Source organism: Chiloscyllium punctatum, chromosome 46 (assembly GCF_047496795.1).
Source record: "Chiloscyllium punctatum isolate Juve2018m chromosome 46, sChiPun1.3, whole genome shotgun sequence".
Taxonomy (NCBI): domain Eukaryota; kingdom Metazoa; phylum Chordata; class Chondrichthyes; order Orectolobiformes; family Hemiscylliidae; genus Chiloscyllium; species Chiloscyllium punctatum.
In genome coordinates this window covers 32,965,921-32,989,790 of record NC_092784.1, presented here as the reverse complement: position 1 = coordinate 32,989,790, position 23,870 = coordinate 32,965,921, and the positions used below count along the sequence as shown (strand labels likewise).

At 45.1% G+C, this 23,870-nt stretch overlaps 1 protein-coding gene across 1 annotated transcript in view; it reads left to right on the top strand.

The window, feature by feature from the left end:
• Positions 1–23,870, top strand: part of pkn1a (protein kinase N1a) — a 197,017-nt gene that overhangs the window by 33,888 nt on the left and 139,259 nt on the right. Inside the window, exon 2 of the mRNA XM_072564263.1 lies at positions 22,069–22,369. Within this exon, the coding sequence (XP_072420364.1) occupies positions 22,069–22,369 (301 nt within the window). The remainder of the gene's footprint in view (positions 1–22,068; positions 22,370–23,870) is intronic.

Below are 23,870 nucleotides of genomic sequence, written 5' to 3'. Positions count from 1 at the left end.
GATTACAGAGCTGCTTCTGTTTGGATTGTGAGCCTAAAGACCACTTCAGTCAAATGAGCACCATAATAGACTACAAATGGCGCACATTTAATTTACGGCCTCTGGGCATGTGCTTCTCTTCAAAGATCAGAGTGAAATCCATGGCTAATGAATACGACTATTGTACGCTAGGAAGTTCAGCTGTTAATATCACACAATAGGGAAGGATTTATTACACTCAAAGGGAGAAGCTGCAGCAACTGATGAACCTCGCAGGATAATGCAAGGCCCTGTTGCTGAGAGCGACAGTTCGTGCAATGCTGCTTTCTGACCTTGAAATCTCTCGCTCTTGTTTGAAATTTCAGGCGGTGATTATTCAAGACTAAAAAGCACTGCCTTACCACTGGAGAAATTCCTGATGTCTTTCGAACTTGGGCACAAAAGCCCTTGTTTACTTCAGTGCATCTGATCATAAACATTGATGGTCTTCAGGGTCAGAAAGCTTTGGGCTTCCTTTCTTTGAAAATACAAAGCTGAGCAGTTTTATTTTCGGTTGAACAGAGTGGGTGACAGAGAATCCAGGTTATGATTGTAGAATAGTTCAGGTGAGAAGAAGATCCTTTTGGCTGCTGTAGAATGTGAGTGAGTCTGTGTTTGCAGCTTGGGCCAATTGTGAAGTCTACATTCAGTATGAAAAGAACATAGTGTGTGAGGATTGGCCATTTACCATGGTTATACAGAATCATACAATCTTACAGCATTGAAGGCAGCTATTTGGTCTGTTTTGACTGCGAGTTCTTTGAAAGCCGTATCTATTTGTCATTCGGTGTTGCAGAACTGGAATATTGCTCACGAGAGGCATCCTACCGAAGTGTTTTGTCTCTCAGTCTCTTTTGGACAAAAGTGAGAATATCCCATTTCACCCAATCACAACAATTTGCACCACAGATATCAGCTTGTTTTTTGACATAATTGTTTTAAACCGGGCAAATTATGTTCATCCTGATGAGGGCAAAACCGAAAGCTTCATTCAGTAAGATACATTGCTGGTCAGTGTCAGACAGGCAATCCATTTATTCCCCTCAAGCCTTCAATCCTGTTCCTGCATGAAAGGCACTGTCCAATCTGCTTCCCTCTCAGCGTTTTCAGACCATGCATTCTTGACACTGCTCATAACCAAAGTGGTTACTAGCTCTGTTCTTTATCAGCTATGGTGAGTTTCACTGCCACCTTCCAAGATTTCTGAAAGCAAACCTATAGATCTTTTGATCCTGTACTCCAGTTGAAATATATTTTATACTCTTGACAGCTTTACTACCCAAATTGCTCTCATTGCCAGGAAACGAGTACCTTATCTCCGTGCTGAGCAATTCTGTCCATTGCTCTTTTTCCAATAAACATCCAATCCCCTTTTGAATATCTTGGTTGAATCTGTCTCTGCCACATACTGAGGCAGTGCATTCAAGACCCTGATCACTTGCTGTGCGAAAGAGATTTTCCTCATTTTGAGACAAAAATCCTTACTACTCCATAGTGTAAAAACTAATTCCATTTCCTCAACTGAACTGAGAGTCAACATTTGGCATTTTCTTATTGAACAAGTTGGAGGACCTGAATCCTGTTTGTGAAGTGGCCAATTGCAGCATGAAAGAACCAGAAATGTTGGCCTTCAGGAGGCCAAGTGGGAGGAAAATTTAGAGAATGGAATAAGTAAAGATAGGTGACCTGTGAGTTATGTTTGTATTGATCTGTTTGGTGTTTTTAAGTAGATGCCAACAGACTGGTAGTTTATTGTATATTTCCCTCCTGGTTTTTAATGCACTTAACTGTAACTCAGAGTTCTGGATTCATTCCCTTCTTCTAAGATTTAAGAACGTAATCTAGGATACCTGATTGCGGTACTAAAGGACTACTGCTCCCCTTTTGAAGTTCTTTCAGGTGAGACACTAAACTGGGGGCTCAGTCACTATTGAAGAAGTGACGGGTTGGACCAAAGGGTCTGTTTCCATGCTGTACATCTCTATGACTCTAAGAGCAAGGGTATTGTAAAATACTTGGTTAGTGTTTGTTAATCAAGCAGACAGATTGTCTGGCCACTTATCTGGTTGCTTGTTGTAATTTGGTGTGTATGATTGCCACCATGTTTCCTGCGACCCGAGAGGTTATAGTTTGTGGATCAAATGAAGACATGTCAACAGGGTGGTTATTATCACACTTCCCTTCGATGCTTGAGTATAGGAGCTGGGCCATTCTGTTGAGGTTGTACACCACGTTGGTATGAGGCCTCTTCTGGAGTACAGTGTACAGTTCCGGTCACCTTTTTATAGGACGAATCTTAGTAAATTGGAAAGGGTTCAGAAGTGATTTACCAGAATGTTGTCAAGAATGGAAGGTTTCAGTTTAAAAAGGAGAGGCTGGGACTTTATTCACTGGAGCATAGGAGGTTAAATCACAGAATCCCTAGAGTGTGGAAACGGGCCATTCGGCCCAATAAGTCCACACTGACCCTCCGAAGAACAACCCACCCAGACCCATTGCCTTAACCTATTACTCTACATTTACCCCTGACTAATCCACCTGACCTACACATCCCTGAACACTATGGGCAAGGTGACCTTAGAGGTTTAAAACCATGAAGGATACAGATCGGGTGGACAGGAAGCCTCTTTTCCCTAGGGTGAGGAGGGAGTTCAAAACTATGGGTTTTTTAAAAAAAAAAGTTGAGAGGAGAGAGCTTTGAAAAGGATATGGGGGCAATGTTTTTTATACAGAGAGTGATCAGTGTGTGAAATGAACTGCCAGAGGAAGTGGTGGATTCAGGTACAGGTACACTTAACAACACTTGGACAGGTACTTGAATAGGAAAGGTTTGGAGGGATATGGGCTAAACACAGGCAAATGGGACTAGTTTGGTTTGGGAACATGGTCAGGGTGTATGAATTGGACTGAAGAGCCTGTTTCCATGTTGTATGGTTCTAAGAAGGAGAAAGGCATTTAAGATCATTGTGGGTTTAAACAGTGTGCAGAATGAGAAACTGGCTTAAGGGGCAGTGTGCATGGCTTAGAGTCAGAACTGTACAGCATGAAAACAGACCCTTTGGTCCAACTTCTTCATGACTTCAAGGTGATTATTAAAGGATCCACAAATGTTATCAGGAATAGCTTTTTTTCAGACAATGGCCTCATCCAGAGGTAGAGGCCAATATCAATGTGCTGCAAGATGCCTTAGAAAGAGATTATATAGCAGCACCCCACAGTGAATAGTTAACTGAAGGGAATGTGGGGAAAGGCAGCAAGGATACAATGTTTTGCATTGCTGTTTGAAGGAGCTGGCTCCATCTCACTGAGTCAAATGGCCTCATCCTGTACTACCTGATTCCATGATTTGATTCTATCTCCAAAGTCACTGCCCTTAACACTTACTGAAGCGGCTGTGCAGTTTGTGAGATGTCCCAAGGCACCTTGTTGACCCAAATTCTTTTTTAAATGTTGAAAATGCTGACAGCTGCCTTCATCCATACCCTATGTTCCCTGTTCTGCTGGCTCCAGTTTATTGTGTGCCCCACTGATAATTTGCAATTCACTTCTTTTGACTAAAATGTTGACCAGAGTTGAAGAGTGTAGTGATGGAAAAGCCAGTCAGGCAGCATCTGAGAAGCGGGAGATTCAACAATTTGAGCATCCGGAATGAGGCTTGTGGGCCAAGGGGGTGGAGAGATAAATGGGAGGGGAAGGTGGGGCTGGGGGAAGGGAGCTGGGAATACAATAGGTAGTTGAAGGTGGGGGTGAAGGTGATAGGTTGGAGAGGGCCACTCATGGCATCCACCCCCCCCCTCCCCCCCCCCCAACTGCACCCACACCTATCCCCTTTCCTCTGTCCAAGGCCCCAAAGGATCCTTCCACATCCGACAGAGATTTACCTGCACTTCCACACACGTCATCTACTGTGTCCATTGCTCTCAATGTGGTCTCCTCTATGTTGGTGAGACAGGGCACCAACTTGCAGAACATTTCAGCGAACATCTCTGGGACACCCGTACCAACTAACGCCACTGTCCAATGGCCGAACACTTCAACTCCCTCTCCCACTTCGCCAAGGACATGCAGTCCTGGGCCTCACCCACCGCCAAAACCTAACCACCCGACCCCTGGAGGAAGAACGCTTCATCTTCAGCCTTGCGACCCTCCAACCACAAGGGCTTAATGTGGATTTCCCCAGGTTCCTCATTTCCCCCTCTTTTCCCCCCCCTCCCCACCTATCACCTCCACCCCCACCTCCATCTACCTACCGCATTCCCACCTACCTTCACCACCCCGCCTGGCCCTGCCTGTTTATCTCACCCCCACCCCCAGCCCACAAGCCTCATTCCTGATGAAGAGCTTATGTTTGAAACATCGATTCTCCTGTTCCTTGGATGCTGCCTGACCTGCTGCGCTTTTCCAGCAACACATTTTCAGCTCTGATAAGTTTCTCAACCCCATTCTCCTGCTTTCTCTCCATAACGCTTAATCCCTTTGCTCAACAATCTATCAGTCTCAGTCTGAAATATACTCAATGACCTGGTCTCTACAGCCTTGTGTGGCAATGAACTCCATAGACTCACCACTGTTTAGCTGAAGATGTTTCTCCTTCTCTCCACTCTCAAAGGTCTTCCCTTAACTCTAAGGCCGTGCCCAATGAAAACATCTTCCCAACGTCTACTCTGTCCAGGCCAGTCTGTATGTTTTGATTAGATATCCACTTCATCTTTCCAAACTCCATTGAGTATGGACCAGGAGTCATAGAATACCATAGAATCTCTACAGTGTGGAAACAGGCCATTTGGCCCAACAAGTCCACACTGACCCTCCGAGGGATGTCCCTCCTCCCCCCCCCCCCCCCCCCCCCTCTCCTTTTGAAATAGGAGGCTATCTGGGATGTTCTGGAGTCGAATTGCTTCTCTTGGGAACAGATATGACACAGTGGTGAACCCTTCTACTAATTAAACCAAACACCGAGAAAAGCTCACTTCACTGCGTAACCTGTTAAAATATGAGAGATAGAGAACTCCCAGATTCCACTATTTAAAGAAAAAATATCAATTTATTCTTTAATTCTAAAAGTGAACATTAAACAACAACTATTTAGATTTCTAAACCTCCAATCTCTTAAATGCTTACTACCTGCCTCCAAATCTCTCCCAATATACTGTTTCCATAAAAGTCTGTATTATAATTTATATCAACTTAATTTCAAAACCACCCAGCGGCTGTCGCTGTCACCGTCACTGTCAATGTCTGACTCCCTCTGGCTGATGATCTCCCTGGCCATTTACTGCAAAGATGTTTCGTGTGAGAAGGGTACCTTTTGACAGAGTCTTTTGCTGGCAGTTACTCTGTCGATGGTGTCGTCCCGTTTTCTCTCCAGACAACCCATCCCCCACCCCACCCCCACCCCCCGGTCAAAGGAAAACGCTCAGAGACACCGTATAGTTTTACCTCCTTCATCTTTATTCCTAGCCCTGGAGGGAGAGAGAACGATCACCCATGTGCACAGGGACATGAGTTCACGGTCTTCTCTCGAACAACAGTTTCTCAATGAACTATATAGTCATTTTACAGGGACGAGCATCCAGATAAGGCAACATGCATATTAATTGGGTGACCGTTATAATCAACGAGTATCAATAGCAGAGGCCGAGCCCTTTACTGTTAGACAATGAATGTTCTGAACCTTGTAAACTGGATTCATACAATGAATCCTTTTCACCTTGTTAAACTGGCGTTACATACAGAACGCTACCTCACCTTGTTAAACTGGCGTTACATACAGAACGCTACCTCACCTTGTTAAACTGGCGTAACATACAGAATGCTACCGTACCTGGTTAAGTGGCTTGACATAATGACTGCTTTTCCACCTTGTTAACCTATTACCCTTGTCTCCAGCACCACATTATTAATTGCAAGTTGTATCTGATATGAGTCATGCTCAACCTGAACCTCTTGCTTCATAAAACTCAGAACTTAACTCTTTCCCCACCTTCTCATACCCGATACACATTGTCAATGGCAATTGGCCTCACTCTGGCTAACTTGCAAACTGCCTGCCTCTTTTATCCCCCCAACATTGGATTGTCTCATTGGGTCGAGGTTGGCAAAAACACATTCAAATGTGATTTAGGTTTTAATATCCTGGGGCCATAATTTAAACAGATTGGCTAAATTTGAGTGGTCGTCAAAGCAGCAACCAAAACTCAGGTATTTGTTGCACAGCCAACTGTTGCATATTTTCAATTTTCCAGTACACTCAGAGACTGCTAGTTAGTCATATGACAGGTGCTTGTAAGCTCTCAGTGCAAAGCAGCTTTCACTCTCTCTCTCTTAAAGGTACAGTACACACCTTCAGCTTCATAACATGGTGGAAGAATTGGAAGTAAGAGATTGCATTTTTACAGGAGTGGGGCTGGGAGGAGGTGTAGTCCAGGTAGCTGTGAGAGTTGGTGGGTTTGAAACAGATGTCTGTGTTGAGTTGGTTGCTGGAGACAGAGATGGAGAAGTCCAGGAAGGGGAGGGAGGGGTTGAAGATGGTCCAGGTGAACTTGAGGTCAGGGTGGAAGGCTTTTACTGGAGTTGATGCACCTTTCCTCCACCTCATGGGAGCACAAGGAGGCACCGATACGGTCATCAATGTAGCAGAGGAAGGGGTGATGGATGGTGCTGGTGTAACTGCTGAAGATGGACTTGCAGAGGCTGGCACCAGCGCTCAGATAGTTTCTCCTATCATACCTTGGACCATGGCTCCATCATGGAACACAAGGCCATTGTGTCATCTGTGGTCACCATCCTCACTTCATCTGGTGCTCTCCCCCTCACACCATGCACACGTCATCCCGTTCCCCCTTCAGTCCAAGTAAAACGCTCAAAGACACAGAATAGTTTTACCTCCTTCATCTTCACTCCAGGCCCTGAAGGGAGAGAGGACGACCATGCATGCACAGAGATACAAATTCACAGTTTTCTCTCAAACAACAGTTTTTCAATGAGCTATATAGTCCTTCTATAGGAAGGAGCATCCAGATAAGGCAACATACATGGTAATTGGGTGACAGTTACAATCGACGAGTATTAACAGCAGAGGCCAAGCCCTTTACTGTTATACAATGAATGTTCTGAACCTTGCCAACTGGATTCATACAATGGATACCTTCCCCTTGTTAGCGGACCTTACATAGTGAATGCTTCCAATATTGTTAAATGGATCTACATAATGACTGCTTTTCCACCTTGTTAACCCATTACCCTTGCCTCCAGCACCCTATTAACTGTAAGTTCTTATCTGATCTGAATCATGCTCAGCTGATCCTCTTGTTTCACAAAACTCAGAACTTAACTCTTTCCCTGCCTGCTTACACCCTATACACATGAGCACACACACATCTCCCCACTGATACCCCATACACATGAGCGTGCACACCTGTCCCCACTGATACTGTATATCCATGAGCGTGCACACATCTCCCCACTGATACCCCATACACATGAGCGTGCACACCTCTCCCCACTGATACCCTATATACATGAGCACACACACCTCTCCCCACTGATACCCTATATACATGAGCATACATACATCTCCCCACTGATACCCTATATACATGAGCACACACACCTCTCCCCACTGATACCCTATATACATGAGCACACACACCTCTCCCCACTGATACCCCATATACATGAGCACACACACCTCTCCCCACTGATACCCCATACACATGAGCGTGCACACCTCTCCCCACTGATACCCTATATACATGAGCACACACACCTCTCCCCACTGATACCCTATATACATGAGCACACACACCTCTCCCCACTGATACCCTATATACATGAGCATACATACATCTCCCCACTGATACCCTATATACATGAGCACACACACCTCTCCCCACTGATACCCTATATACATGAGCACACACACCTCTCCCCACTGATACCCCATATACATGAGCACACACACCTCTCCCCACTGATACCCCTTATCCATGAGCGCGCACACATCTCCCCACTGATACCCCATATCCATGAGCGTGCACACCTCTCCCCACTGATACCGTATATACATGAGCACACACACCTCTCCCCACTGATACCCTATATACATGAGCACACACACCTCTCCCCACTGATACCCCATATACATGAGCACACACACCTCTCCCCACTGATACCCCTTATCCATGAGTGCGCACACATCTCCCCACTGATACCCCATATCCATGAGCGCGCACACCTCTCCCCACTGATACTGTATATCCATGAGCACACACACATCTCCCCACTGATACCCCATATCCATGAGCGCGCACACATCTCCCCACTGATACTGTATGTCCATGAGCACACACACATCTCCCCACTGATACCCTATATACATGAGCACACACACCTCTCCCCACTGATACCCTATATACATGAGCACACACACCTCTCCCCACTGATACCCTATATACATGAGCACACACACCTCTCCCCACTGATACTCTATATACATGAGCACACACACCTCTCCCCACTGATACCCTATATACATGAGCACACACACCTCTCCCCACTGATACCCTATATACATGAGCATACACACATCTCCCCACTGATACCCTATATACATGAGCACACACACATCTCCCCACTGATACCGTATATACATGAGCACACACACATCTCCCCACTGATACCCTATATACATGAGCACACACACCTCTCCCCACTGATACCCTATATACATGAGCACACACACATCTCCCCACTGATACCATATATACATGAGCACACACACCTCTCCCCACTGATACCCCATACACATAAGCGTGCACACCTGTCCCCACTGATACTGTATATCCATGAGCACACACACCTCTCCCCACTGATACCCTATATACATGAGCGCACACACCTCTCCCCACTGATACCATATATACATAAACACACACACCTCTCCTCACTGATACCCTATATACATGAGCATACACACATCTCCCCACTGATACCCTATATACATGAGCACACACACCTCTCCTCACTGATACTGTATATACATGAGCACACACACCTCTCCCCACTGATACCCTATATACATGAGCACACACACCTCTCCCCACTGATACCCCATATACATGAGCACACACACCTCTCCCCACTGATACTCTATATACATGAGCACACACACCTCTCCCCACTGATACCCTATAGACATGAGCATACACACCTCTCCCCACTGATACCCTATATACATGAGCACACAAACACCTCTCCCCACTGATACTCTATATACATGAGCACACACACCTCTCCCCACTGATACCCCATATACATGAGCACACACACCTCTCCCCACTGATATCCTATATACATGAGCACACACACCTCTCCCCACTGATACCCCTTATCCATGAGCACAAACACCTCTCCCCACTGATACCATATATACATGAGCACACAAACACCTCTCCCCACTGATACCCTATATACATGAGCATACACACATCTCCCCACTGATACCCTATATACATGAGCACACACACCTCTCCCCACTGATACTCTATATACGTGAGCACACACACCTCTCCCCACTGATACCCTATATACATGAGCACACACACCTCTCCCCACTGATACCCTATATACATGAGCACACACACCTCTCCCCACTGATACCCTATATACATGAGCACGCACACCTCTCCCCACTGATACCCTATATACATGAGCACACACACCTCTCCCCACTGATACCCTATATACATGAGCACACACACCTCTCCCCACTGATACCCTATATACATGAGCACACAAACACCTCTCCTCACTGATACCCTATATACATGAGCACACAAACACCTCTCCCCACTGATACCCTATATACATGAGCACACAAACACCTCTCCTCACTGATACCCTATATACATGAGCACACACACACCTCTCCTCACTGATACCCTATATACATGAGCACACACACCTCTCCCCACTGATACCCTATATACATGAGCACACAAACACCTCTCCCCACTGATACCGTATATCCATGAGCACACACACCTCTCCCCACTGATACCCTATATACATGAGCACAAACACCTCTCCCCACTGATACCGTATATCCATGAGCACACACACCTCTCCCCATTGATACCCTATATACATGAGCACACAAACACCTCTCCCCACTGATACCCTATATACATGAGCACAAACACCTCTCCCCACTGATACTCTATATACATTAGCACACACACCTCTCCCCACTGATACCCTATATACATGAGCACGCACACCTCACCCCACTGATACCCTATATACATGAGCACGCACACCTCTCCCCACTGATACCCTATATACATGAGCACACACACCTCTCCCCACTGATACTGTATATACATGAGCACACACACCTCTCCCCACTGATACCCTATATACATGAGCATACACACCTCTCCCCACTGATACTCTATATACATGAGCACACACACCTCTCCCCACTGATACCCTATATACATGAGCACACACACCTCTCCCCACTGATACCCTATATACATGAGCACACAAACACCTCTCCCCACTGATACCCTATATACATGAGCACACACACCTCTCCCCACTGATACTGTATATACATGAGCACACACACCTCTCCCCACTGATACCCTATATACATGAGCACACACACCTCTCCCCACTGATACCCTATATACATGAGCACACAAACACCTCTCCCCACTGATACCATATATACATGAGCACACACACCTCTCCCCACTGATACTGTATATACATGAGCACACACACCTCTCCCCACTGATACCCTATATACATGAGCACACACACCTCTCCCCACTGATACTCTATATACATGAGCACACACACCTCTCCCCACTGATACCATATATACATGAGCACACACACCTCTCCCCACTGATACCATATATACATGAGCACGCACACCTCTCCCCACTGATACCGTATATACATGAGCACACACACCTCTCCCCACTGATACCGTATATACATGAGCACACACACCTCTCCCCACTGATACCGTATATACATGAGCACACACACCTCTCCCCACTGATACCATATATACATGAGCACACACACCTCTCCCCACTGATACTGTATACACATGAGCACACACACCTCTCCCCACTGATACCCTATATACATGAGCACACACACCTCTCCCCACTGATACTGTATACACATGAGCATACACACCTCTCCCCACTGATACCCTATATACATGAGCACACACACCTCTCCCCACTGATACTCTATATACATGAGCACACACACCTCTCCCCACTGATACCCTATATACATGAGCACACACACCTCTCCTCACTGATACTCTATATACATGAGCACAGAAACACCTCTCCCCACTGATACCCTATATACATGAGCACACAAACACCTCTCCCCACTGATACCCTATATACATGAGCACACAATCACCTCTCCCCACTGATACCCTATATACATGAGCATACATACATCTCCCCACTGATACCCTATATACATGAGCAAACATACATCTCCCCACTGATACCCTATATACATGAGCACGCACACCTCTCCCCACTGATACCGTATATACATGAGCACACACACCTCTCCCCACTGATACCCTATATACATGAGCATACACACCTCTCCCCACTGATACCCTATATACATGAGCACACACACCTCTCCCCACTGATACCGTATATACATGAGCACACACACCTCTCCCCACTGATACCCTATATACATGAGCACACACACCTCTCCCCACTGATACCCTATATACATGAGCACACACATATCTCCTCACTGATACCATATATACATGAGCACACACATATCTCCTCACTGATACCCTATACACATAGGAGTCACTAATTAAAATTAAGACATAGATGAGACAAAAATAGTTCTGCTGGAAACAGATTCTCTAAACATTTTTAAGGTAATGGTTGAAGTAAGGTTAAAGAGTATTGGGGAAGGACAGAATGTGGGTTTAAGGTTACAGTCAGATCTGCCGTGCTCATTTTGAAGTGGGCTCTCCAGACTAATAGTGCCCCAATCCTGCACAGCCCCCTTCAGTACGGGAATGGCTTTCTCAAACCGGCCTCCTTTTCAAATTATGTCTGAACATAAAAACACAGCTTTCACCTTGACATGCTAATTGCATTCCTGGTAGCATAGATGGAAGGAATGGCTTCCCCATTTGGAATAATCCTGAAATCAGTGTTGCTCACACTCAGTGGAAAAAATGATAGGTGATAGATGTAATGGAAATCCGCAGAGAATGCCCTTTCTTAAAGCAAACACCTCTGTATTCCGGGTTAGTTCCATGCTTATGTATTCACTGGGCTATTTATAAATCTGATCATAAGATTCTATGTAGCTAATTGTAATAAGGTTTGGATATACTTTAATCTCAGGCTAACAGTGGCTGCTCAACTCTGATTTATTTAACCTTGATCAGTTTAACATTTAGACTTTGCAAAGCAATAAATGATCCAGATTAGAATAATATCTGACTGGATACTTGAAGTAATTGTCAATAGTTAAATAGTAATCACATTTCGACAGCAACAATCTGCCTTGCTTACAGCAACTCCCTTTCCATCTTTTTTCTCTGATCTATGCTTTCTGTTATTGATAGAAGTTTGTGGTGTGGCGACTTAAATGTTTTTCACTTTTTTTAAAACAAAAAAAAAAGCACACGTAGCATTAGATGACCCTCCCATAGTCCCATATCCCCCTTCTCCACCCACGTCCACGTCCCTTCCCTGTCCCCTCTCCTGAACACCCCCCCCCAACTTCTGCTCTCCCTTTCTATCCCCCCAGCTTTTTCTCTCTCGCTCTCGCTCTCGCGCTCTCTCTCTCTTTCTCTTTCTTCCCCCGTGCGCCCCCACTTTTCCACCCTCCTTCCCTAAAACACTTCAGTAAAAATGTCACCGAACTGTGTAAGGTCACGTTAGATAGCAATGACCCGAAGATTGGTGATCGTGTCAGATTATGAGGAACAGAAATGTGAAAGCAGAGAGATATAGAGGTTTGAGCAGGGAATTCCAGAGTTTGGGGGCCCAAACTGCTGGAGGCGCACATAGCTACACATGATGGGGCAGTTCAAATCGGGCCTGTGCAAGAAGCTGCAATTATGCAAGTGTGCAAATATCTCGATGTTTTGGGGTTGTCAGAGATAATAGAGGTGGATAGACCGTGGTGAGACTTGCAAACCAGGGAAAAGGGTGTGATGTCAGTGTATTGAGTACAATTGAGATTGGAGTACAGGGCTGATAGGTCAACAGGATTTGGTGTAAAGACACAAAGAGCAGAAATTTGCTTGGCCTCAAGTTTACTGAAGATAAAGCACGCCCTCCGTCAACCCCTTCCTTGTCTTCTCCTTTCCTCCCTTGTGTTCCCCTTCCTTCCTCCCCTTTTCTCGCCCTTATACATTTCCATTGCTGCATTGCTCCCACCCCCTTCTTTACCTTTGTTGCATTCCTCCCCCTTGACCAATCCCATAACTTCCCTGTCACTGTTACACACTCCTGCGTTGTGGTTGCCCACTCTATTTGAACAATGTGGATTGCCATTGTGATCAGTGACTTCTGTTTGTAGTGAGAATAATCCGTCTTCATCAAGCAGAACTAGCTACTCTTGCAAGAATTCCACAAGCACTGTTGATGCGTGAAGAGGCGTTGAAAAGGAATCTGGTGATCTGTTTTCATTCTCTTTTTCTGTTGGGAGATTGCCTGCCTCTTAGTTTGTTTCCAACAGCTGGATAGTGGCAGCCTGTACTCATCCCTCTAAACAATCAAGAGTTTGAGTAATCGGAAAGGATGACTCCAAATCCCAAGGTGGCCATTATCTTGAAGCTGTTTTCAAATCACTTAATTGCTCAGTTAACTCTCTTGCTCAGGCATTGGACACATTCCAGTCAGTTTGTTTCTCCAGTATTCAGTTGTTCAGAATTCTATTTTGATTTGAAATGTTTTGAGCAAGAAAGATCCCATCGACTGCAGTGAGATCCATGATTCGTTTAATTATCCAAAGATGTGCAGGTTAGGTGGATTGGCCATGGGAAATGCAGGGTTATAGGGCTAGGGTGGGTCTAGATGAGATACTCTTCCGAGGATCAAAGTGGACACGATGGGCCGAATGGTCTGCTTCCATTCTGTAGGGATTCTATGATTGGTACCACCTCACTTGATTATACGTCCCCTAACAAATCTGCCATGAAAGGGTATCCTATAGTAGCAAATAACAGCACTGTATTAGTTGGTTTGAAATGGCAACAGGATATATTCTCAGTCCTTGATATTGTGATTGGGTTTCAGCTGTACCTGTGCACCTGATTCCACAATAAGTTGGTGTTTGCGTGCGAAAGAAAAACTGAACATTAAAGATTTCTACAATGTATTTTAAGAATTTCAGCTGCTCGCTCTTTGTTCTTTTCAACTAATGAGACTGTGTTAGTCTATACGTGAATAAATAACTTGTCCAGTTGTCACTTTTCAGATTTCTTTCCACGACTTTGGCTCATGTTATACATCCAACAGCTCCTTCGCCCCTCAATTCTCATTAAGTAAATTGTATCTTTCACCCCTGAGCTTTCATCCATCACTCCTTTCCAGGGCTAGAAGCAGTAACTTTGATCAAAGCTGACACCTGTCTGTCTTTCCCAAATCGTTCTGAATTCACTGTAGTTAGGAACTTGTGTGATGATGCAGTGGCTTTAAGATATTGGGGACAAGTGCCGAGAAGTCTATAAGAAGATAAGCAACTTGCGACACCTTGGGTGTTTATTTTTAAGAAGGTTAGAATAGTAGAAGCAGCCTGAATGGGTGTGGTCAAACCTCCACCGACAGAACTATATTGGGACAATTAGTAATAGATTCTGTATCTATAATTCTAATAAGTTTTCAAATAGAGTTGTCATTCTAAGTTCTTTTTAAGTTGTACTTTCACTGTAGTGTTTGAATAATTTGTGTTTTTGCTTAATGTCAACTAGTTGGACCAATCAAATTGCATCTGGAACACAGTACGTCACATTTGCCTTTAAATTAAGAGAAGTTGGGCTCTAGGCTGCCTTCATAATTTTGAGGAGGCCTGGTCCAAAGCACTTGTTTCAGCTACTTTTTTGTTATTGCTTCTGTATTATTTTCCACAAGTGCTTGAGAGCTGACATCATCTAGCTTGCATTTCTCTTCTGTCTAGTTTTACAAAGAATTTAGAGTTACCTCACTATGTTTGGCTGAACAATTTCATGACATTCTCCATGAGAGCTTTCTTCCCTTTTTTTTTTGTCATCCTTTTTCTCCTTTCTCCCTCAGTTGTTCTCCAGCCTCTCCTTCAGTGTTTTTCATATTTATTCATGGGATGTGGACCTCAGAGAATGGGCCCATCCCAAATTCCCTGGAGTCACGTGTAGGCCAAACTGGGTAAGGATGATAGATTTCCCTCCCTAAAGAACACAAATGGACCAGATGAGTTTATTGTATGGCAAACGACAATGGTTACACATTGTGACATGAAGACAGACAGCCTTTCTCTCTCTCTCTCTCTCTCTATTTGCAATGCAGTAAAATTGCACCATCGAAGAGCCCTAAATAATCACTCCAATGGTTCCTAACCAGACTTTTGGATAACCAATCCCAGACTCTGCAGATAATTAATTTCTAGACACCAGTTTTGTAACTTAACAAAGACCGACAAAGACTTAACAATTTATTAAGTACAGTCTAGCATTAGCAGGGAGAAAGTTAAACAGCGCAATAAACTGATTAACAGCTGTCCTTTAAACCGGAAGCATTCGTTTTCAGCATTGTTCACACAAAACACCGACAGACAAACACCGGTTTTATTTATTTATTCATTTTCCTGGGATGTGGGCAGTGTTGGCTGGGCCCAGCATTTAATACCCATCCCTAGTTGCCCCTTGAGAAGGTTGGGGTGAGCTGCCTTCTTGAACTGCTGCAGTTTACCTGTTGTGGGTTCACCCACAAGGCCTTTAGAGAAGGAATTCCAGAATTTTGACCCAGCGACAGTGAAGGAACAGTGATATATTTCCAAATCAGGATGGGGAGGGGCTTGGGAAAGGTATTTGTTGCCCTTGACCTTCTAGATGGAAGTGGTTGTGGGTTTGGAAGGTGCCTTCTGAGGATTTTTGATAAATGTTTACAGTACATCTTGTAGATAGTGCACATTGCTGCTACTGAGCGTCGGAGGTGGAGGGAGTGGATGTTCATGGATGTAGTGCCAATCAAGCAGGCTGCTTTGTTCTGGATGGTGTCAAGCTTCTCGAGTGTTATTGGGGCTGCACCCATCCAGGCGAGTGGGGACCATTCCATCCCACTCCTGACCTGTCCCTTGGAGATGGTGGACAGGCCTGAGCAATCTGGAGGCCAGTTACTGCCACTCTGACCTGCTCTTGTAGCCACTGTGTGTTTGTGGTAATTCTTGTTGAGTTTCTGATCAATGATAACTCCCAGATTGTTGGTAGTAGGTGATTCAGTGATGGTAACACCATTGAATGTCAAGGAGAGGTGGTTAGATTGTCTATTGTTACTGATGGTCAAAGCCTTGTATTTGTGTGGTGTGAATGTTACTCATCACTTGTCAGCCCAAGCCTGGACATTGTCCAGATCTTGTTGCATTTGGACACGGACTGCTTCAGGATCTGAGGGTTCGTGAATGGAGCTGAACGTTCTCACTTTGGACCTTATGGTGGGAGGAAGGTCATTGATGAAGCAGCTGGAGATGGTTGGGCCAAGGACACTACTCTGAGGGCCTCCTGCAGAAATGTCCTGGAGCTGAATGACTGACCTCCAACAAGCACCACCATCTTCCTATGTGTCAGACATGACTCTATCCAGCAGAGAGATTACCCCCTGATACCCATTGATTCCAGTTTTGCCAGGGCTCCTTAATACCCCACTCGGTTAAATGCAGCCTTGATGTTAAGGGCTGTCCCTCTCCCCTCCCCTCAGGAATTCAGCTCTTTTCTCCATGTTTGACCCAAGGCTGTGATGAGGTCAGGAGCTGAGTGACTCTGGGGGAACCCAAACTGGGCGTCACTGAGCAGGTTATTGCTGAGCAGGTGCTGCTTGATCGCACTGTTGATGTCCCCTTCTGTTACTTTACTGATGACTGAGAGTAGACTGATGGGCCGGTAATTGGCCGGGTTGGATTTGTCCCGCTTTTCCTGTCCAGGACATTTCTGGACAATTCTCCAGAGTGTCGGGTAGATGCCAGTGTTGGAACTGTACTGGAACAGCTTGGCCAGGGGGAGCGACAAGTTCTGGAGCACCCATCTTCAGTCCTATTGCCTGAATGTTGTCAGACCCTGGAGCCTTCGCAGTATTCAGTGTCTCCAACCCTGTTTCTTGATATCACGTGGAGTGAATCGAATTGGCTGGAGACTGGTATCTGTCATGTTGGGGACCACTGGAAGATCATCCACTCAGTACTCCTGGCTGAAGATTGCTGTGAAAGCTTCAGCCTTATCTTTGACCTTGATGTGCTGGGATCTCCCATCGTTGAGGATGGGGATATGTGTGGAGCTGCCTCCTCCCAGTGAATTGTTTAATCATCCACCACCATTCCCGACTGGATATGAGAGGATTGCAAAGCTTCGATCTGATCCCGTCGGTTGTGGGATTGCTGAGCTCTGTCTATCACGTGGTGCTTCTTCTGTTTGATGTACAAGTAGTCCTGTTTGGTAGCTTCACTGGGTCAACACCTTACCTCATCTTCAGGGTGCTGCTCTTGGTATACTCTCCTGCACTGCCCATTGAACCGGGGTTGGACCCCTGGCGTGATGGGAATGGTTGAGTGGGGGATATGCCGGGCGGTGAGGTTACAGATTGTGCTGGAGTACAGTTCTGCTGCTGTTGGTGGCCCACAGTGCCTCATAGCCGCCCAGTCTTGAGTTGCTCGATCTGTGTGAAGTCTGTCCCATTTAACATGGTGATAGTGTCACACAACACGATGGAGGTTATTCTTAATGTGAAGGTGGGACTACATCTCCACACGGATAATGTTATGGTCACTCTTACTGATACAGTTATGGACAGATGTATCTGCAGCTGGCAGATTGGTACGGGTGAGGTCAGGGATGTTTTTCCCTCTTGGTTCCCTCCCCACCTGCTGCAGACCCAGTTTAGCAGCGATGCCCTTTAGGACCCGAACAGCTCGGTCAGTAGTCCTGCTGCTGACCCACTCTTGGTGGTGAACATTGAAATCCCCCACCCAGGGTACATAATGTGCCCTTACCGTCTGCACTACTTCCTCCAACTGTTGTTCAACATGGAGGAGTACTGATTCATTAGCTGGGGGAGGACAGTGCTTGGTAATCAGCAGGAGGTTTCCTTATCCATGTTTAACCAGAAGCTGTGAGACTCCCTGGGGTCCGGAGTCCATGTTGAGAACTCCCAGAGCAACCCCCTCCCACTGTATCCCACTGTGCCACTCCCTCTGTTGGGTCTGTCCTGACGGTGGGACAGGACCTATCCAGGGATGGTGGTGGTGGTGGAGGAGTCTGGGATGTTATCTGGAAGGTAGGGTTCCGTGACTATGACTGTGTCAGGCTGTTGCATGACTAGTCTGTGAGACAGTTCTCCCAGTGTTGGCACTAAACCCTAGACGGTAGTGAAGAGGGCTTTGCAGGGTCAACAGGGCTGTTTTTGCCAATGTCTTTTCTCGTGCCTGGGTCGATGTCCGGTGATCCATCCGGTTTCATTTCTTTGAGACTTTGTAGCGATGGGTACAACTGAATGGCTCACTTGGCCATTTCCGAGGGCAACTGAGAGTCAGCCACATTGCTGTGGGTCTGGAGTTACACGTAGGCCTGACCAGGTGAGGGTGGCAGATTTCCTTCCCGGAAGGACAATAGTGAACTCGATGGGTTTTTCCAACAATAGTATCACGATTATCAGTAAATTTTTAATTCCAGATTTTTTTGTAATGAATTCAAATTCCACCATCAGCCGTTGCAGGACTCTAACCTTGGTCTCCAGAACATTATTCTGGGTCTCTGGGTTAAGGGATAAATGAAAGAAAATAACAAACCAAGCTGGGTTACCTCATGATATGTTGTTGCAGGTATAACTGTGAACTCCTTGGCTGTTTTTCCTGCAGCTTTGCTCAGGGCCATCTTCTCAGTTCACCCAGCAAAGGCAAGAACAAGTCTCGCTCAGCTTTCCTCTGATTTGAGTTTCTGCAAACTGGTGTATCACATTAGGTAGGGAGCTTTCAAATGTTCATGCTACCTCTGTAGCATGTGAGAACTGCTGCAGAGGAAAGAAATAATCTTTTAAAATAAGTAACTTTGATTCTGGGTCTGCCCTGATATGGTAACAAGGATAGGGTAGGATGTAGACGTGCTGGTGGTGGTGGGCAGAGTGGTTAGGGATAACACTATGGCTGTACTTGGGGAGGATATTCCTATAATTTGGGTGGAACTGAGAAATAAGAAAGGGATGATCACCTTACTGGGATTCCCAGTAGTCAACGGGACGTTGAGGAACAAATTTGTAAGGAGATCTCAGTTATCTATAAGAATAATAAGGTGGTTATGGTAGGGGATTTTAACTTTCCAAACATCGACTGGGACTGCCATAGTGATAAGGGTTTAGATGGAGAGGAATTTCTTAAGTGTGTACAAGACAATTTTCTTACGCAGTATGTGTATGTACATACTAAAGAAATGCAAAACTTGACCTTCTCTTGGGAAATAAGGCAGGGCAGGTGACTGACATGTCAGCGAGGGAGCACTTTGGGGCCAGTGACCATAATTCTATTAATCTAAAAAGTCATGATGAAAAGGATAGACCAGATCTAAAAGTTGAAGTTCTAAATTGGAGGAAGGCCAGCTTTGACAGTATTAGGCAAGAAATTTCAAAAGTTTACTGGGGGAGGATGTTCACAGGTAAAGGGACAGTTAGAAAACAGTAAGCCTTCAAAAATGACCTAATGTGAGTCCAGAGACCGTATGTTCCTGTTAAGATGAAAGGGAAGGCTGGTAGGTATAGGGAATGCTGGATGACAAGATAAATTGAGGGTTTGGTTAAAAAAAGAAGGAACCATATGTCAGGTATAGACAGGCTAGATCGAATGAATCCTTAGACTGGTATAATGGCAGTAGGAGCGTATTTAAGAGGGACTTAAGGCAAAAAAGAGGACATAGCTTTGGCAAAAAGGGTTAAGGAGAATCCAAAGGGATTCTACAAATACATTATGGGCAAAAGGGTAACTAGGGAGAGAGTAGGGCCCCTTAAAGATCAGCAAGGCAGCCTATGCATAGAACAATCTGCAAACTCGTACCCAGGTATCTTGCCCACTCAGTCCCATGAGGGGATGAACCCTGGTTCAATGGAGAGTGCAGGAAGGCTACCAGGTGCAGCATCAAGCACACCGTGGTGACGGAATGTACCCTTCAGACAGGCAGTTGGTCAACAGCTTTGAGATATACCTGGGTGTTTTTCTTAAGCTTAGACAAAAGAAGCATGAGTGGGTAGAGTCAGGGCTCTCTCAGAACCAGGAAGGTATCTCGTTTTGCTTTCAGTTAATGAGAGTTAATTCCAGTCTGCTAACTGACTGCTGGAACTAACAGTAGAGTTTTCTCTGTGCTGCTGGAGTGAGAAGATAGCACATGAATATAAAACTACTTTGCCAAATTTCTCCACCTTGTGTTTAGGGATGCTACCTATTGATGGTTAATAGTTAAGTCATATCTTGATAAGTATTTCAGTAGAGCTTAAGTTATGCCAATTCTTCTGTGTTTTAACTGTGTTGTAAGAATAAAATGTGTGTTTGATTGAAGCCTGGTGGTGACCCAATCAAATCACATCTGAAACACAATGCCTTGCATTTGCCTGTAAGTAAATATTAGAAAGGTATGGTCCAGGCTATCCACTGACTAAACTTAGTGAGAGAAAAGGATTTTGTGAAATCGGTGTTCCAGGTCTGGAAGTGTAATGGAGGCTGGTTCAATTGAGTTATGCAAAAGGACATAAGCTGATGATTTGAATAGAAACAGTGTGCAGGTTCCAGGAGAAGGCTGAGAGAATGACCCTGAAACTGACCTTCAGCTGTGCTGCTCATTCAGGGAGTGATTGCAGACATGAAGATGGGACTGTATGGCTACTTCCCGCACACTTGTGTGGTCTGTTTGTGGCAATTGCCACCAGAGAAGGTTGGATCCTTTTCTGTTGGACTTCTTTTTGCTGGTTTATATTCATTTATATATCTATTTGTATTACAGTGTTTACTTTCTCTTTCTGCGATCCTCTGAAGAGTATTTTGTGGCTCAGTGGTTAGCACTGCTGCTTCATATCCCCTGGGACCTGGGTTCGATTCCAACCTCGGGTGTCTGTCTTTGTGGAGTTTGCACATTCTCTCCATGTCTGCATGAGTTTCCTCCAGGTGCTCTGGTTTCCTCCCACTATCCTAAAATGTGTAAGTTAGGTGGATTAGCCATGGGAAATGCAGGGTTTCAGGGATAAGGTAGGGAGGGAGGGACCGAATAGGATGCTGTTCAGAGTCGGAAGTCACTTGACATTATGGTTACAGTGCAACAGGTTTCTTCACAAACTTTTGGAGCACTGCCCTTAGTCAGTCAAAGGGACTGTGTTCCAAAAGCTTGTGTGAGTTCAAGTCGAACTGTTGGCCTCTAACTGGGTGTCATGTAACTTCTGACATGGTTCACCCCGTCCATCGTGCTCTTCAGAGGGTTTTGAAAATTCTGGCAAACCAGAAGGGTGCTTGTGAATGTCATTCCTGATCCTTGTACTGTCCCACCAGAGTGTCTGGCTGACTGCCCCCACTGCTGCCTCAGAACTTGTGGCCTCAAATTATCATCCCATCATTCCAGTGGAGGTCATGATCCATCCTGCTTTAACTGGCTGATGAAATCCGCATTGCAGCGTGTACCTATCCAATCCTGTCTGGGTTCTTATTCGGCATTGAGCCATGTTACTGTGATCAGGCTGCAGTGCAGTGTGAAGTATTGATTTTTGATACCAAATAATTGCTTTGGTTTCCCTGCAGAGCGACCCTGGGAATGTCCCTATTTTCGAGCAACTGAGATTGGACCAGAGCTCGGATTTCTCAGATACCTCATTCCAACAGAAATTGGATGAAGCCAAAGAGCAGATAAAACGTGAGATCAGAAAAGAGTTGAAGATAAAAGAAGGTGCAGAAAACCTGCGTAAAGCCACCACTGACAAAAAGAACTTGTCCAATGTGGAACATGTCCTGAAAAACTCCAATCGAAAACTGGAGATTTTACATGAACAGCTGCAAGACCTCAATGCTCACATTGTAGTGAAGGATCCCGAGGAACTGCAAGGTAATTTCTGGAATACGTATTTCAATTAAATATGTACGCAGCATAATTTGTCGTTCCCCTTCGAGATTTGATATTCTTATCATTCACCCCTGATAAGAGTAAAACAAGTCGTTAGGACAGCATATCTCTTCTCGCAGAAATAACTGCATACAATAGGAATACATCAGAAATAATCTGTGTCTAAGGAATGGGAATGTCAATATGTTTGCCGTATTCTTGGGTCATATAAAACTGTGTGCTTCTATCCAACCCCGTTGATGTGAATTGGAATTGCTTGAGTACACGGATGATATCAAATGAATAACTGAGTTCCCCATTAGTGAAAAGCTTCTGGAAAATAGGGCGTGCAACTTTAATTTTATCTTTGCGATGGAGAGGGTACTTGGAATGACAAAACACTTGGAAAAGGCAAGGGGTGAATCAGGAATGGACAAGCCAGACAGCTTCACATTCATGGTGGAAAAGCTTTGAGACAAAATCTGGGAAATTGCCACTTGATAAGAAGAGGTTAATAAATGACAGCTGACATGGGTTTTATGTGGACAAATTGTGTTTGACTTGATTTGAAGTAATGGGGAGAATAAAGAGTGCCACATTGATGGTGTGCATGTGGACTTTCAAAAGTAATTTGATAAAATACAGTATAATAACCTTGTTAGCAGAATTTAAAGTCATCGGATTGAAGGTACCATGGTAGAGTGGATTCAAAATTGATCAAGGAAGGTGAGGTTTGTCAAATAAGAGAGAGATACCTTCAAATCGTTTTTTTTAGATTACTTAGTGTGGAAACAGGCCCTTTGGCCCAACAAGTCCACACCGACCTTCCGAAGCGCAACCCACTCAGACCCATTCCCCCGACATTTACCCCTTCATCTAACACTATGGGCAATTTAGCATGGCCAATTCACCTAAACTGCACATCTTTGGACTGTGGGAGGAAACCCACGCAGACATAGGGAGACTGGGAGAATGTGCAAACTCCACACAGACAGTCACCCAAGCCAGGAATTGAACCACTGTGCCACCGTGCCGCCCATGGATTAAGGAACAGAAGAAGTTCATTTGACTCCTCCAACCTGCTGTGCCATTCAGTAAAATCATGGCTGATCTAATTACTTCACATTGTAGTGCCTATGGTCTTTCACCCCCACCAGCCCGCCCCTCCCCGCTCCATCCCCTTGCCTACACCTTGCTTTAGAATGATTCAGACTATACTCCTGCTGGCTTTTGAGAACCCAAGAGTCTGTTTCCATGCTGTCTCACTCTGACTCTGTAAAGAGAGTCCAAAAGACTCTTGACTTTGTGAGAAACCAATTCTCCCCATCTCTGCCTCACATAGGTGAACCCTTAGTTTTATAGAGTGACCTCTGGTCTAAATTCTCCCACAAGTGACATTATAGAAGTCTATAAAATTGTGAGGGGCATAGATAGGGTAAACAGACAAGGTCTTTTCCCTGGATGGGGGGAGTCCAGAAGGCATAGGTTTAGGGTGAGAGAGGGA